This window comes from Ictidomys tridecemlineatus, chromosome 6 (assembly GCF_052094955.1).
Source record: "Ictidomys tridecemlineatus isolate mIctTri1 chromosome 6, mIctTri1.hap1, whole genome shotgun sequence".
Lineage (NCBI taxonomy): Eukaryota > Metazoa > Chordata > Mammalia > Rodentia > Sciuridae > Ictidomys > Ictidomys tridecemlineatus.
The window spans coordinates 43,605,828-43,623,262 of record NC_135482.1 but is presented as its reverse complement, the minus strand read 5'-3'; the positions used below and the strand labels follow the sequence as shown (position 1 = coordinate 43,623,262).

Sequence of the window (17,435 nt, the reverse complement as noted above, 5' to 3'; positions counted from 1 at the left end):
CTGAGGATCGAACCTGGGCCGCACGCATGCCAGACGAGCGTGCTACCGCTTGAGCCACATCCCCAGCCCAATTATGTGTTCTTTATACAAGATTTTGTTTATAAAATTTATTCTCATCCAAATGATATATTTTCCCTACTACATAAATCCTGAGTTATAGGTTTATTTTGGAAAACTGATTACCTTTACTTTCCCACCAGACTTTTCATCTCTCCGGGCAATCACAGTGAAACCTTACCAAGCTTTTATTATGAAAGCCAAAGCATTTCCAGAAGCACTGAATTGAATTCTGCATGTTTATCATTGACAACCATAACTGCAAGGAAGTGTAGGCAAGCTTTTCTTGTTTTTTAGAAAAGATGAGCGAGGGAGAAAAGAATAGGCAATAGTGTTTGGTTGTCTGCCACAACTTACAGACTTAATTTAATAGAAGGCTGAGGTGCTATGGATTGAAATTAAATTCTTATTTCAGACTTTAAATATTTTATATGTTATAATTATTTTAGGACTCCAGTTCAGTTGTAGAATGGACCCAGACCCCAAAAGAAAGACCTCATCGAGGATCAGAACATGTGAACAGTTATGAAGCCGAGTGGGACATGGTTAATACAGTTTCATTTAAAAAGAAACCACATACCAATGGAGGTATGAATTAAATTTTTGAAATCTTAAACTGGTTTGCTGTAGTATACTACTAAACATACAAAGAAAATTCTTTAATACTCCTTAGTCAGAAGGGTGATTTGATGCTTCAATATGTATAACTCTCATTTTATTTCTGTTTTCATCTTTAAACAAGGATTTAAAAATACTTGTTCTATTTTGTAGTTATTAATGGAAAAGAAAATAGAAATACTTTAAATAATCATCTGTCTTTCATGTACATTTTTCTTAACCTGGGATTTAAAATATCATGTTTTCTCATCCGAAAGCACCGAGGGAGATGGAGTATACTACTAAACTGTACCATTCTACTTTCAGTGTTTACTGGGCTCTTCACAGCTCCTTTTAGTCTCCCCTTTGTTTATTTTAAGATACTGTTTATCTTTCTATATTTAAATTCGTATTTGCTAGGTGGTGATTATCTTCATATTGTTAACATAAATAAGAGCCAATTTAGCAGCCTGACATAACTGTATATGCTAATTCATATAAAGGAAATGACTTATATACTGATACTATGTGGTACTGTATATTGTACCAAGTATGATGTCAGTAGCCCATCTGTGATGTAGCCAGCCTATTTGTGATTTCTTCTTAAAATATTGATTCTTGTATAGAGTTAAAATATCACATTTAAAAAAATATTGATTCCTTTGTATTTTGTAGCAGAAATGATATTTTCTCTATGATTTTGGCCTGAATTTAGAAATTATCCATGGTTATCTGTTTAAAGGCTGGCCAAATTTATAGGTGCATGTATTGTCTAGCAGTTTTAAGTAAGCTTGATTTTAATGTATGGCCTCTGGAATTATTCCCACTTTTAGTAGTTATGCTTGCACTTCATCATGTCTAGGAAATAGTCCCAATTAAGAAGTAGATAGTATTTCACAAGCTATTACTAACAGTCAGCTCATGCATTGGTGTGACATTTTGGGGAGTGGAAATTTGGGTTTGCTCTTTCTACTGAAATGGAATGTTCTTACCTTAACCAGAACACAAAATGTTAAGGAAAGATAAAACCATTTAGTAAATGTCGGGGGTGAGATGATTTTTGACATCTCCTTCTGTTGTAAGGATGTGTTCAAGATTGGGTTATGTGAAATATTTTTTGTTTGTTGATGCTTAAAACTTGACCACAGGAATGAACAAAATAATTTTCATAAACAAATGAAGAATTACATGGATGAGAAAAGCATAAACTGGCAATATAGATCTTTTTAGGATTAGTGGTTTTTCAGCCTTGGATGTACTTTGAATTTACCTGGAGAGGTTCAGTTTAAAAAAAAACAAAACCAAAACCAAAATACAGACTTGGGAGAGAGAGCATGGGCATCTATATTTTCCAAAAGGTCTTCAGATGATTTTAATATGTAGTCAGAGTAGAGAACTTCTGTGTAACTGAGCTTAGCAAAAACCACAGATGTAAATACTGCTTATGTGACTTGGTCACACAAAGTGACTTATAAAGTAAACAGACTTACAGACTTTATTTTGTTAACTGATAAAAGTCAAAGAAACAATTCCTAAGAAATTAAATTTCTTAGAACTTTTTATGAAATATTTTATATTTTTGAAGTTTTTTTTTTCCCCCAGAGGAAAAAGTTTGTATTAATTTTGTCACCTTTTATTTTTACTTTGTACTTTTTTTCTTTTTGGAAAGGCAGAAAGTAAACTTGGGACAAAACTTTAAACAATTTGACTATTGAGGACTTGTTTAACTTTTTTTCTTTAAGAGCATTTAACTTTATATTTCATAAGTTTATTTAACTAAATCCCTTGTTTTTATATACCATATAAAGTTTTGAAAATATTTCTTCCCAGAAAAATACACTGTTAAAAGTTATTACCTATATCCAAATGTATGTAGGTAATAAAATGTAATGCCTTTCATGTTAATTCTGTTCAAGACATATGGAGACTTACTGAACTGTTTTGGATTACTTTTTAGTTTTTCCATGTCAGTGTGTTTGAAGATTATTTTTACGTGTTTAGTGACATAAGTTTATTAGAACTACTTACTTACCTTTTCTTTATGGAGAAGGGAGGACATTTCAAATTAACTCTTGGCTTTCTTAGTTTTTCTTTATAATAAATTCTATTTCTGGGTAGCTATCGGCAGCAGAATAACTTGCAGATTACTTTTGTGTTGACTTAATATTAGATTATTAGTGCAAAATGCATCTTTGGGTACCTACTGTATGCTAGCCACTCTTTAAGCACTTGGGATATACTCATGAACAAAATAAAGTTCTTATTCTCTGAAAGTCTACTTTCTAGTGGAGGGACTTGTAGAATTAACTTCTAATATTTCTCTCATCTTTGTCAGAGCTTTATGTGAGGAAATGTGTGAGGTATTTCCTTTTTAATACAATATGTAATGTCTCTCTTCTGTTCAGAAGGGAAAATTTATGTATAATCTTTACTCTTGAAAATGCACAAATTTCTCTTTTTTTTTAAAGAGAGAGTGAGAGAAGAGAGGGAGAGAGAGAATTTTAATATTTATTTTTTAGTTTTTGGTGGACACAACATCTTTGTATGTGGTGCTGAGGATCGAACCTGGGCCGCACACATGCCAGGCGAGTGCGCTACCGCTTGAGCCACATCCCCAACCCCGAAAATGCACAAATTTCTATAACTCATATCCTGTTTTAAATTCACCATATAATTTTCTTATATGAATTTAGATTAAATACTCTTGGTGCAATTAAATAATTTAAAATATTGTCTATCTATTTTTTCACTGCTGTTTTTCTAGAAAACATTTTTTAGTCTTCATAAATAATTTAGTAATATGCTTTCAGAATAGTTCAGGTACATTCATACTTAAATGATTTGTGGATATGTCGGAATTCTAGAAATATTCTCACTTCATCAGCTTATAGTGGTATTTATGAGTTCTATACTAGTGAAACATTATGTAAAGTAGTCAGGTGGTCACATGGCACTTAATCTAATATAAGCATTAGATACGAGTTCACCATTCAAACTAGTGTGGAAGCTAGGCACCTCAGTGTAATATAGGTCAATTACTTGAGCCTTTCTGGATATCTTTCAAATGATACTTGTTAAAATGCCCATGAAATGGTGGTCCCTATGTTGCTTGCAGATAGAAGTTTCTGTAAGCTGGATTTCTCTTTATCAGTTTAGGAAATTTTGTTTGGGATGATGGAGCAATAGTGTTCCTAATTAGATGAGAAGATGACATACATGCAGGTCAACACTGATTGGTCTTTCGATTAAGTCTTAGAGGCAGCTGTCTTCTATGTAGTTTATTCTTATGGAATTGATTATGATTATGTGGGACAATTCATAAAAATCTTGAGTAGCAAGATAATAATGTGACATTTCTTATCAAATAACAGAAAAGTTTTAAAATTTTAGAGACACGACATGCTGTTGTTTGAGTTAAATTATTAAAATAAACTAATTTAGATTAGTAATTAATTATTGGTCTTAGTGTTATTAACAAAAATACTTCTTTCCTTTTATAAATTTTTTATTTTAATAGTTAATCTTTGATTTGTGAACAGTTATGAAAATATTTCTGAACCTAGGATCTTATTTATTTATTTATTTATTATTTAAAATAAATTTATTTACTTTAGTTTTAGGTGGACACAATATCTTTATTTTCTTTTTATGTGGTGCTGAAGATCGAACGCAGTGCCTCACACATGCTAGGCGAGTGCTCTACCTCTGAGCCACAACCATAGCCCATTAGGATTTTAAATTCTGTAAACATACTTAGAAATGCTAGATTTTACATAACTATAGTTTGGTTTGAACTGAGGTCTTAATTTAACAGAAAGTTGATTTAGCAAGATGATCAAGTATATTTCCTTCTTTTTTTCCCTAAATATTTATTTTCTAGTTATAGGTGGACACAATATCTTTATTTTTTTATTTTTATGCTAGACGAGTGCTCTACCTCTGCGCCACAACCCCAGCCCTGAATTTCCTTCTTATTGAAGCTTTCTCATCTTTTCATCCTTAATCCCCCACTGTTTTTTTTGGGTGGGGGTATGGGGGGGAAACAAAGCATCTGTATAGTCACTCCAGTGTTGTTGATGTTGTTAAATCAGTATGCTTATCTTCATTATCAGAAGAGTCTCTTAAAAATTACTACAAAAAGAAGTAGATAAATAAAAATTTTTTAAAGATGAAATGATTTTCTTAAGAGAATTATGCTACTCTTTTTTTTTTTTTTTGGTATGGAGTGTGAAAGATTAACACTTATTATTTGTTATATACTTGGCCTGTACCATTTAGTTGACAAGTATTATCTCTTAATTATTGGGATGGTATTGGAAGGTAACTATAATTATCTCCATTTTATAGCTAAAGAAACTGTGGCTTGGGGCTAGGGATGTGGCTCAAGCAGTAGTGTGCTCTCCTGGCATGTGCAGGGCGCTGGGTTCGATCCTTAGCAGCACATAAAAATAAACAATAAAGATGTTGTGTCTACCGAAAACTAAAAGATAAATATTTAAAAAAAGATTCTCTTTCTCTTTCTCTCTTAAAAAAAAAAAAAAAGAAAAAGAAACAAAACTGTGGCTCAAAGAGATTCAGTTATTTGCCGCAGATTATTCAGTTAGTAAGATGATAGACCTGCAATTTGGATTGAGCCAGCCTGCTTCAAAGTCATGATCATTTTGGGGCAAAGCTTATATTTTACATAGGGATAACGTTTTTTTGGATTTATTTGTGTCAGGGTAGTTATTTTAAAAATAATTCTTTTTAGGAAAACATTATGTTGCCATTTCTAATATAAATGGAAACCATAGAAACATGAATGAATATGATTCTCTGGGTTTAACAGATTTCGCTTAGGCAGTCATGAAGAGCACTCTCAGTACATTTAAAAAGGTGAACAAAATATTTTGCCCCACTTTCTTGTTTTTAAGATGCTCCGAGTCATAGAAATGGGAAAAGCAAATGGTCATTCCTGTTCAGTTTGACAGACCTGAAATCAATCAAGCAAAACAAAGAAGGTATGGGATGGTCGTATTTGGTATTCAGACTAAAGGATGACGTCGTACTCCCTGCTCTGCACTTTCATCAAGGAGATAGCAAACTACTGATTGAATCTCTTGAAAAATATGTGGTATTGTGTGAGTAAGTATCAAATTGTTTTCTACTTATTGAAACTGGTTTGTTGTATTAACCCCAAAGTAAGCTAGTTTCATATGTCATTGGGCCTCAGTGCCCTATGTGTATATGAGGGCTTGAACAACTTTATTTTTTCTGGGATATTGACTTTGGATCAATGACCAAATAAAATTTTTTGCCATTTTAGTGATTTCAGTCTGACATGTTTTCACATTATTAGTGTTTTAAAGAAAAGACTAATTCAATATTATTATGTTGGAGGGCTGGGGTAGTGGCTCAGTAGTAGAGTGCTCGCCTAGCACATGTGAGGCACTGGGTTCGATTCTTAGCACCACATAAAAATAAATAAATAAAGTCATTGTGTCCATCTACAACTAAAGAAAGATACTTAAAAAATATTATTGTTTGAATGAATTATGTGTTAGTAATTTATGAATTATATATTGACTAATTTACCTTTTTATTTTCTGTTAAAATGCAACTTTATTTGTAATGTTGGAACTTTTAAGTCAGGCAAGCCTGTGTCTTTTGAAAAATTATATGTAAATTGGTAAACAAAGCCTTCTCAGTTTTCAAAAATCTTGTCTTATTTATATACCTGGACATACGCTTTCTTGGTCTCATTCTCAACAATTTTTTCTTGGGGGTGGAGTGGGGCGTGTCTGTTTCTTCTCAAGTACTATGCTATTTTCTCGACACTTAGAATGAACAAAACAGGTGTGTTACTCAATCTCTGAGAATGTATGTTCTTGTGAAGGATGCCAACAAGTAAATGGCAATTAAAACTCAAGAACTAAGAGGGAAGAACTGCAGGGTACTTTTGGGAGCTCCCAGGATTAAAGAAGGGATACATAATTTATATTGGGAAGTGAGGATCAAAGAAGATTTTCTGGAAGCAGTAGCATCTAAGTTGAGATCTGAAAAAATAGTGAATCATTAGTGTGAAAGTTTAGAGGGAGGAATGCTTTAGTAGAGGGAGAGCAAAAGCATGATGTAATCGTAGTTCGGTATTACAGGTCTGCAAAGTGGGGGGAAAAGAAAAGTACTAAAGTTACATATAAGGCCAGAGATATGTGTAAGGACCAGAGCACGAAGGATTTTGTTAAGTCACGATAGCAGGTTCCATTCATCCAGATGAGATTAAGGTGGTTTAATCTCATCCTAGCATGGGCGGGACCCGGGTTTGGTCCTCAGCACCACATAGAAATAAAGGAATTGTGTTGTGTCCATCTACACCTAAAAAATAAATAAATATTTAAAAAAAAAAATAAAATGCAATACTTAAAACTAAGCCTGCTTCTCTAAAGTATGATCTTACCAGTAAAGAGTAAGATTCCTCACCTTAGATAATATGCTTTAATTAACAGTCTCAGATCAAATGAGCTCTTGTAAGTTATATCACAACACATTTATTGAGTTTACTACAGTGCTAAATGCCTCCACAGTCTCTAATGCTGCTGCTCAATCAACTGCCATGACCACCTGCTCCAATCATGACATTGCCCCTGAAATCTACTTTAACTTCTCAATGGTAACCTATTTACAGCTTCTCTCTTGAAAATTAAAACCAACATACCACCAACTAAGCCTGACTTTCTTATCTTAATGGTATCAAACAGCATGCTTAGTGCCATTCAGAGGTTAAAGAAAGAAACTCAGGCCAGGAGATATACAATCAAATTTGCTGGGCTACTCCCATCCTTACATAATCTAAATCTAGTCAAGGTGCTATTAAACTCTACTATAAAGTGAAGAATTATTAATGGAGTTAACAATCATCTACTGCAGTTCTCACAAGCCAAAAACCTCAATTTCTCCCTTTTCAATTTGATTTGTGATCCAACCAATCACAAAGTCTAGTCCTAAATATTTCTCCAATACTTCTACCTTGCCTGCCACTCTCCTTTGCTGTGTTCTTATCACATGTTTTTTTTTTTGTAGTTCCTAAAATCCCTTAAATTCTTTTGTATCTTAAAGTCCTTTACACATGCTCTTTCTTTTGCCTGGAAAAGATCTTTTGGTCAATTCACAATAGCTAAGCTATGAAACCAACCTAGGTGCCCTTCAACAGAAGAATGGACAAAAAAAATGTGGTATATATACACAAGAGAATATTACTCAACCATAAAAAAAAAGTTTCTTCATCAAAATTCCTTTCTGGTCTCAGGTCTCAGTTTAGTATTTCCTCAGAAGGATTTTTTTAGATCACTCTTTCACCATCTAATAAATTTCTCCTTCTATCTTATTTTTTTGTTTGCTTCCTTTATGTCAATTAAGATCATAAAATAATTTTGTTTATTTACTTTTTTTGCATTCTGTTATGGAATGTAAGTTTCAGAAGGACAGGTATTGCATCTTGTTTTTATCCCCCCCCCCTTCCTAGCCACAGTGCTGGTTACTTATAGATAAATGCACAGTAAAAGTTGAACGAATAGATGTCATGGTAATTATCAATTGGATATATGATTTTAAAAGGATTATTGTGAGGAATAAATTGTAGGTTTGGATGACTCTATAAGGAAATTAGGAGGCAGGCATATTAAATTCAGGAGGTAGACTTTTCTGTCCTTGATAGATTTAAGGACAGTGTTAATCACATAGACAGTTATAGGGGTATGTATATCTTGAGTATGTGTTGGTAGCATTTTAGTGAGGTAGTGAGCTTAGTTTCTGTTTCTGAATTTGTATAAATGAGAAGTAAATAGAAGAAGCAGAGGTGGTGATAAAAATATTATTATTAGTGAGTCTTAAGTATGTAGCCTCATAATTCCCCTCAAATTAATTAATTAAAAATTTTTTTTGTACCAGGGATTGAACCCAGGATTTTGAACCATATCCTCAGCCCTCCCCTCCCCCAATTCCATTTCTTTTTTCTTTTTTTTAAAAAATAAAAACTTCTTTATTTGTTTATTTTAGATATGCATGATAGTAGAGTGTATTTTGACATGTGTACATGGAGTATAACTTATTCTAATTAGGATTTTATTCTTGTGGTTGAACATGATGTATTTACAGTGGTCATATATTCAGATATGAAAATAGGAAAGTTATGTCCAATTCATTCTGCTGTCTTTCCTGTTTTCATTCCCACCTTTCCTTTCATCCCCCTTTGTCTAATCCAGTAAACTTCACCACCTCCACATTGTGTGTTAACATCTGCATATCAGAGAGAACACTTGACCTTTGTTTTTTGAGGATTGGCTTATTTAATTTATCATGACAGTTTCCAGTTCCATCCATTTACTAGCAAAAATCCTAAAGTTATTTTTTTTTATGGCTAAGTAATATTCTCTTGTGAATGTATACACCACATTTTCTGTGTCCATTCTTCTGTTGAAGGGCACCTAGGTTGGTTCCATAGCTTAGATATTGTGAATGGATCTGCTATAAACATTGTTGTAGGTGCATCCCTGTAGTATGCTGATCTTAAGTCCTTTGGGAATAAACCATGGAGTGGGATAACAGGTCAAATGGTGGTTAAATTCCAAGTTTTCTCTGTAATTTCCATACTGGTTTCCAGAGTGGTTGCATCAATTTGCAGTCTTATTAACAATGTATGAGTGTACCTTTCCCCCCACATTCTTGCTAACATTTATTGTTACTTGTATTCTTGATAACTGCCATTCTGACTAGACAGAATGAGATGGAATCTCAGTGTAGTTTTTGATTTCCATTTCTCTAATTGCTAGAGAACATTTTTTCATATATTTGTTGACCAGTTATATTACTTCTTCTGTGAAGTGCCTGTTCAGTTTCTTTGCCCATTTATTTATTGGGGTACTTGGGGGTTTTGGTATTATTTTTTGAGTTCTTCATATTTCCTGGAGATTAATGCTCTATCTGATGTGCAAGTGGCAAAGATTTTCTCCCATTCTGTTTGCTGTCTGTCCACGTTCTTGATTATTTCCTTTGCTGTGAAGAAGCCTTTTAGTTTGATACCATCCCATTTATTGATTCTTGATTTTATTTCTTGCATTTTAGGAGTCTTGTTAAGGAAGTCAGATCCTAAGCTGACATGATGGCAAGTTGGGCAGACTTTTTCTTCTAGTAGACACAGGGTCTTTGGTCTAATTCCTAGGTCTTGATCCACTTTGAGTTGAGTTTTGTGCAGGTTGAGGGACAGGGGTTCAGTTTCATTCTACTACATATAGATTTCCAGTTTTCCCAGCACCGTTTGTTGAAGAGGCTGTCTTTTCTCCAACATATGTCATTATGGCATCTTTGTCTAGTATGAGATAACTGTATATATGTGGTTTTGTCTCTGTGTCTTCTGTTCCCTTGTTTGTTTTGGTGTCAGTTCCATCTCATTTTGTTGTTATAGCTGTGTAGTATAATTTAAGGTCCAGTATTGTGATGCCTCTTTTCACTAAGGATTGCTTTGGCTCTTCTGGGCCTCTTGTTTTCCCAAATGAAATTGGTGACTGTCTTCCCTATTTCTATGAAGAACATCATTGAAATTTTAATAATATTTCTATTAAGTCTGTACAGTGCTTTTGGTAGTATGGCCATTTTGACAATATTTTTTTAATTCTGCCTATCCAAGAGCTTGGATATCTTTCCATCTTCTAAGGTCTTCTTCAATTTCTTTCTTCAGTGTTCTGTAATTTTCATTGTAGAGGTCTTTCACTTCTTTTGTTAGATTAATTCCCAAGTATTTTTTTTCCCCTGAGGCTATTTGTGAATAGGATAGGTTTCCTAATTTCTCTTTCATCTGATTCATCATTGGTATATCAATTGATTTATGAGTGTTAATTTTATATCTTGATCCTTAGCCCTTTTTATTTTTTATTTTGAGACAGGTTCTAAGTTGCTTAGGGCCTTGCTAAGTTGCTGAGGCTGACTTTGAAATTGTGATTCTTCTGCCTCATTCTCCAAGTCACTGGCATTACAGGCATGTGCCACCACTCCTGGCATCTCAAATTAATTTTGAACTTACTCAGTTATTGTCACTTCTGACTACCCTAGGCATCCCTAGCAAGGACAGATCATTTGCCATGAGAATGAGAGCATGCCAAAAAACATGTTCTCTGTTGACAGAGAGGCCCACGAGAGAACATGCAGAAAGCAGAAAGGGTTATGACTAGCCTGCACCTTGCTCTTTGCTGATCTCAGGAAGGAGAGTTTCTTTAAAAGTGCTTATTTCCATTTGGAAACATGAAGCTATGGAATTGATGTTCTTTCCTACATATTTTTCTTTTTTCGTTCCTTTTTTTTTTTTTTTGAGGGGTTGCTGTTTCTTAGATGTAACAGTGTAACATGCTAGAAAAAATAATCAAAAAGATATGGTTTCTTCCTTCATGGACTTTGTAGTATTGTGGAAAAGACAAACATCAATTAAACAAATGCAAAACTGTAAAACTGTAGTAAATACTCTGAATAAGACATACATAGTACAAAAGAATACAGGATAGTATGTAGTTTTGGAGGATAAAGTAGGGAGGATAAAGTAGAATGAGAGGTGAGCATAAGTGATTAAATACAAATTTTAATGATCTAGTAAAAGAGAAAAGATAGAAGAAGTTAATCTCTCTCTCTCTCTATATATATACACATACATACATACATATATATATGTATTTTTTTCTCCTCTTTGAGCTCAGTTATTAAGTTTATGGCCTACCAGGATTTGACTATCCTTGAGGTAGAGGATAGTTGTCTGAAGTGATGATTTCAAAAACTATTCCCTAATGTCAACCATTATTCCTTTGTATATTTTCCTTTGACAATATGGGGGCAGTTTACTTTTTGCCGACAAATGGTCTGAAATGTGTAAGAATAGTACATCTAATATTTTTATCTTCATGGCACCTCTTTCTCCTCTGGGTTGAAAATAAGTGTTGCCTATTCTCTTTCCTATCACAAATTATGCTCATTATATTATGTTTTATAGTTCACCAGAGATTGCACGAGTTCAAGTAGAATAAAGGTTCTTCAAATGGTCACCAGTATATTAAAAAAAAAAAAACTCCAAATTTGTACCAGCCATTTTTGCTATATTCATTTCTGTCATTTTCTTAAGAAAATTTTTCCTTTTTATTGTTTTTTTTTTTTTAAACACTCTATGGGAATAGAATGGAGCACCTCAATTAATAGCTTCCGAGGCTAAATATGTTTCTGTCATTACAATTAATTTAATTGAGCAACCTGGTTCCCTAACTTTTGCCACATCATGCAGAGCTAGTGATGAAGTTTGCAAAGAAAAAGATTTGAAGGCCTTTGTTTTTGTTAGTTATGATCCAAGTAAATAGAATTCTCACATTTTAAAGTTAAAGTTCAAAGAAATGAAAACTTCCAAATATTATCCTCAACTTTTTGTTTTATGAGGTGTATCATTGGCATGGGAAGTCTCATTTCCTGTGCCTAGAGCAGTTATCCTAAGCAAAATGATATTCCCAGAGTCATCTTTTTGTGGTTAAAGACAATTGAAGAAACTACAAAGAATAGTAGTTGAGGAAACACTTGGTTTCAGTTTCATTAGGATGCTAGCCAATCTGTGCATGGGGTCATCCTTCCTATCTTTTTCAGAATTGAAAACCAAGAGAATTAGACTAGATATCTGTTTGGTGTTTTTGTTTGTTTCTGTTTTTGCTTTTTTAGTTGTAGACAGATAGCATGCCTTTATTTTGTTTATTTTTATATGGTGCTAATAATCATGCCTAGTGCCTCACATGTGCTAGGCAAGTGCTCTGTCACTGAGGTATAGCCCTAGCCCCCTGGGTTTGGTTTTTTAAAATTAAGCTAAATTGAAGACTGTTGCCTATAACTTTGCTATGTTGTCGTCCTAATACACTCCCTAATAATTAAGTATTCCTCCCTAAACAGTAGGTATTTTCCCACAGTAGCAAGGCTTTGCCATATGGTTGAGCAGAGATTGTGCTAGGGACTCACAGCCTTACAAGAGCCAGGAAGAAAGAGGCTAGGCCAACAGTGCTTAGTTTACTATTTCATTCTTGTAAACCTAATCAGAGTGCAAAATAACCCAGTTTCTTGAGGCTTAGTATTTCTCAAATGGTTGTCTTATCCCAGGAAAACAAGGCATCATATTCATTGACGTTTATATGTGTTGTCTATTTATCATCACTTAAACCATAATATTCACTTGGGTTAAAAAAAAATGAATCACAAGTCCATTTTTACTTTCTTGAACCAAGTTGGTTGCAATGATATAAATGAGGCCTGCTTATTCCATTAATATTTTGTATATTTGGCCATTTTTACATTAATAGGTAAATATCCAAATAGTAAAATATCCCCCCTCCCATAGCCAAATGGGTTGTATCATCATAAAGTACCATGTACAAGATTAAGTTCTAGATATAACATTTTGTTATTATAAATATTGTGTACCTATTTTTTATTCACATTTTTTTTTTACTGATATCCTTTGCAATGTTATTTTTTTAGCGTTATATATTAGACATTCCTTTTTTTTTTTTTTTGGTGTTAGGGATTGAACCCAGGGCCTTGTGCATGTGAGGCAAGCCTCTACCCACTGAGCTATATTCCCAGCCCCATATTAGGCATTTTTTTTCCTTTAATTTTTATTGTTGATTGTTCAAAACATTACATAGTTCTTGACCTATCATATTTCACACTTTGATTCAAGAGGGTTATGAACTCCCATTTTTACCCTGTATACAGATTGCAGCAGCATCACATCAGTTACACATCCACTGTTTTATACTAGTTACACATCCACTGTTGCTATACTAGTGTCTGTTGTATTCTGCTGCCTTTCCTATCCTCTACTATCCCCCATCCCCTCCCCTCCCATCTTCTCTCTCTACCCCATCTACTGTAATTCATTTCTCCCCCTTGTTTTTTTTTCCCCTTTCTCCTCACTTCCTCTTGTATGTAATTTTGTATAACCATGAGGGTCTCCTTCCATTTCCATGCAATTTCCCTTCTCTTTCCTTTTCCCTCCCACCTCTCACCCCTGTTTAATGTTAATCTTCTTCTCATGCTCTTCCTCCCAACTCTGTTCTTAGTTACTCTCCTTATATCAAAGAAAACATTTGGCATTTGTTTTTTAGGGATTGGCTAGCTTCACTTAGCATAATCTGTTCTACTGCCATCCATTTCCCTGCAAATTCTATGATTTTGTCATTTTTTAATGCAGAGTAGTACTCCATTGTGTATAAATGCCACATTTTTTTTTGTCCATTCATCTATTGAAGGGCATCTAGGTTGGTTCCACAGTCTAGCTATTGTGAATTGTGCTGCTATGAACATCGATGTAGCAGTGTCCCTGTAGCATGCTCTTTTTAGGTCTTTAGGGAATAGACCGAGAAGGGGAATAGCTGGGTCAAATGGTGGTTCCATTCCCAGCTTTCCAAGAAATCTCCATACTGCTTTCCAAATTGGCTGCACCAATTTGCAGTCCCACCAGCAATGTACAAGTGTACCCTTTTCCCCACATCCTTGCCAGCACTTGTTAATTTGACTTCATAATGGCTGCCAATCTTACTGGAGTGAGATGGTATCTTAGGGTGGTTTTGATTTGCATTTCTCTGACTGCTAGAGATGGTGAGCATTTTTTCATGTACTTATTGATTGATTGTATGTCCTCCTCTGAGAAGTGTCTGTTCAGGTCCTTGGCCCATTTGTTGATTGGGTTATTCATTTTCTTATTGTTTTAATTTTTTGAGTTCTTTGTATACTCTGGATATTAGGGCTCTATCTGAAGTGTGAGGAGTAAAGATTTGTTCCCAGGATGTAGGCTCCCTATTTACCTCTCTTATTGTTTCTTTTGCTGAGAAAAAACTTTTTAGTTTGAGTAAGTCTCATTTGTTGATTCTAGTTATTAACTCTTGTGCCATGGGTGTCCTATTGAGGAATTTGGAGCCACAGTATGTAGGTCGTAGCCAACTTTTTCTTGTATCAGACGCCGTGTCTCTGATTTGATATCAAGCTCCTTGATCCATTTTGAGTTAACTTTTGTGCATGGCAAGAGAAAGGGATTCAGTTTCATTTTGTTGCATATGGATTTCCAGTTTAACCAGCACCATTTGTTGAAGGTGCTATCCTTCCTCCATTTCATGCTTTTAGCCCCTTTGTCAAATATAAGATAGTTGTAGTTTTGTGGATTGGTTTCTGTGTCCTCTATTCTGTACCATTGGTCCACCCGCCTGTTTTGGTACCAGTACCATGCTGTTTTTGTTACTATTACTCTGTAGTATAGTTTGAGGTCTGGTATCACTATACCGCCTGATTCACACTTCCTGCTTAGAGTTGTTTTTGCTATTCTGGGTCTTTTATTTTTCCATATGAATTTCATAATTGCTTTATCTATTTCTACAAGAAATGCCATTGGGATTTTGATTGGCATTGCATTAAACCTATAGAGAACTTTGGGTAATATCGCCATTTTGATGATGTTAGTTTTGCCTATCCATGAACAGGGTATATTTTTCCATCTTCTAAAATCTTCTATTTCTCTCTTTAGGGTTCTGTAGTTTTCATTGTATAAGTCTTTCACCTCTTTTGTTAGGTTGGTTTCCAAGTATTTTATTTTTTTTTGAGGATATTGTGAATGGAGTGGTTGTCCTCATTTCCATTTCAGAGGATTTGTCGCTGATATACAGGAATGCCTTTGATTTATGCGTGTTGATTTTATATCCTGTCACTTTGCTGAATTCATTTATTAGCTCTTAATAGTTTCTTTGTAGACCCTTTTGGGTCTGCTAGGTATAGAATCATGTTATCTGCAAATAGTGATAATTTAAGTTCTTCTTTTCCTATTTTTATGCCTTTAATTTCTTTCGTCTGTCTAATTGCTCTGGCCAGTGTTTTGAGAACTATGTTGAACAGAAGTGGTGAGAGAGGGCATCCCTGTCTTGTTCCAGATTTTAGAGGGAATGCCTTCAATTTTTCTCCATTCAGAATGACGCTAGCCTGAGGCTTAGCATAGATTGCTTTTACAATATTGAGGTATGTTCCTGTTATCCCTAGTTTTTCTAGAGTTTTGAACATAAAGGGATGCTGTACTTTGTCGAATGCTTTTTCTGCATCTATCAAGATGATCATTTGGTTCTTATCTTTAAGTCTATTGATGTGGTGAATAACATTTATTGATTTCCGTATATTGAACCAGCCTTGCATCCCAGGGATGAATCCTACTTGATCATGGTGCACAATTTTTTTGATATGTTTTTGTATGCGATTCGCCAGAATTTTATTGAGGATTTTTGCATCTAGGTTCATTAGAGATATTGGTCTGTAGTTTTCTTTCTTTGAAGTGTCTTTGTCTGGTTTCGGAATCAGGGTGATGTTGGCCTCGTAGAATGAATTTGGAAGTTCTCCCTCTTTTTCTATTTCCTGAAATAGCTTGAAAAGTATTGGAATTACTTCCTCTTTAAACGTTTTGTAAAACTCTGCTGTATACCCATCTGGTCCTGGGCTTTTCTTAGCTTCTGTTGTAATATTAGACTATGGTTTTCTTTAAGCTCGTTAGTGGGTTTTAATGTAATTGATGATACTAGCATCATTAAAAGTTTATCTTACTGTTGCAGTGAGTTTGAAAATTTTGAATAATGTTGGCATAAAAGATCAGCTTCCTAGAATACACATACACATTTGTAGATTAAAACAGTGTTGTGATAACCTAGTAATTAGAAACATTATAATAATATTCTATAAGGGCAGTGGTCCCTCTTTTGGAGTGTATAGTTGCCTAGCACTACACTGCTCGTCCCTTGACTGATGTTTTAATGTTTTGTTGATTCCTTCAGGACAATCAGGTCTTAAGTTTCTTCTTATTTCTCTTTCTCATATGGTTCTTCCACCTATCATTACAGAATTAGGTATAAAAAACAAAATATTTCCTTTTAAGTAGTTTTTGGGGTTGCTTGTTGGTAAGTCAGTTTTTTCCTTCCCTTCTTCAGTTTAGTGGCTACTTTAGTTGTTACAGAGCCATAGAGTTATCTGAGCTCAGATAACCGAAGGTTGCATGTTTTTTGGCCATCATCCCTTCTCCCCACCCATGATGGGCAGTGTTTTATTGACTTTCATGACCACTTTCTAATTAGTATTTTAAAGAAATAATTTGATGTGATTTCTTGTTAGAAACAAAATATCCGGGCTGGGGTTGTGGCTCAGTTGTAGAGCACTTGCCTAGCATGTGTGAGGCACTGGGTTCGATCCTCAGTACCACATACAGATAAATGAAAAATAAAGGTCCATCAGCAACTAAAAAATATTTAAAAACAAACAAACAACAACAACAACAAAAAACAAAATATCCACGGTACTAATAGTGCTGCACTAAGGAAAAAAATGTTCTTGTATTAATTTCTTTTGTTTTCTGAGCTACATTTAAAAGTTGGTCTAGGCTGGAATTGTGTGGCTCAGTTGGTAGAGCACTTGTCTAGCATGTGAGAGGCACTGGGCTTGATGCTCAGCACTGCATATAAAGAAGTGAATAAATAAAGGTCCATTAGTGTTATAACCAAAAAACTAAGTTGGCCTAGCATTTAAAAAAAAATGCTTCTTGAGAATTTATAAATCTTCATCATACCCACTATCCTCCAAAATTTTAGGAAAATATGTTTGATGAAAATTGAGTGTTTTCAACTACATTTCCCCCATGTCAAAGAATAACCTCAGTTTCTTTTAAAAAATCAATGGGCTTATTAGCTGCTATTGTTTCTGCAGATTCAGTGTTG

General features: G+C 34.3%; 1 protein-coding gene and 1 non-coding gene across 3 annotated transcripts in view; one reads left to right on the top strand and one right to left on the bottom strand.

Annotated features, from left to right (window-relative positions):
• The window catches only part of Tbc1d15 (TBC1 domain family member 15), a 69,615-nt gene that overhangs the window by 23,480 nt on the left and 28,700 nt on the right, over window positions 1-17,435 (top strand). For both annotated transcript variants that reach the window (XM_005330421.4, XM_021729911.3), the window contains exons 4-5: window positions 507-645; window positions 5,568-5,778. In XM_005330421.4, coding sequence (XP_005330478.2) covers window positions 507-645; window positions 5,568-5,778 — 350 coding nt within the window. The remainder of the gene's footprint in view (window positions 1-506; window positions 646-5,567; window positions 5,779-17,435) is intronic.
• LOC120888759 (small nucleolar RNA SNORA66) lies at window positions 11,828-11,968 on the bottom strand. Its single transcript, XR_005732447.1, has one exon. It is a non-coding gene; the product is annotated as a small nucleolar RNA SNORA66 (small nucleolar RNA).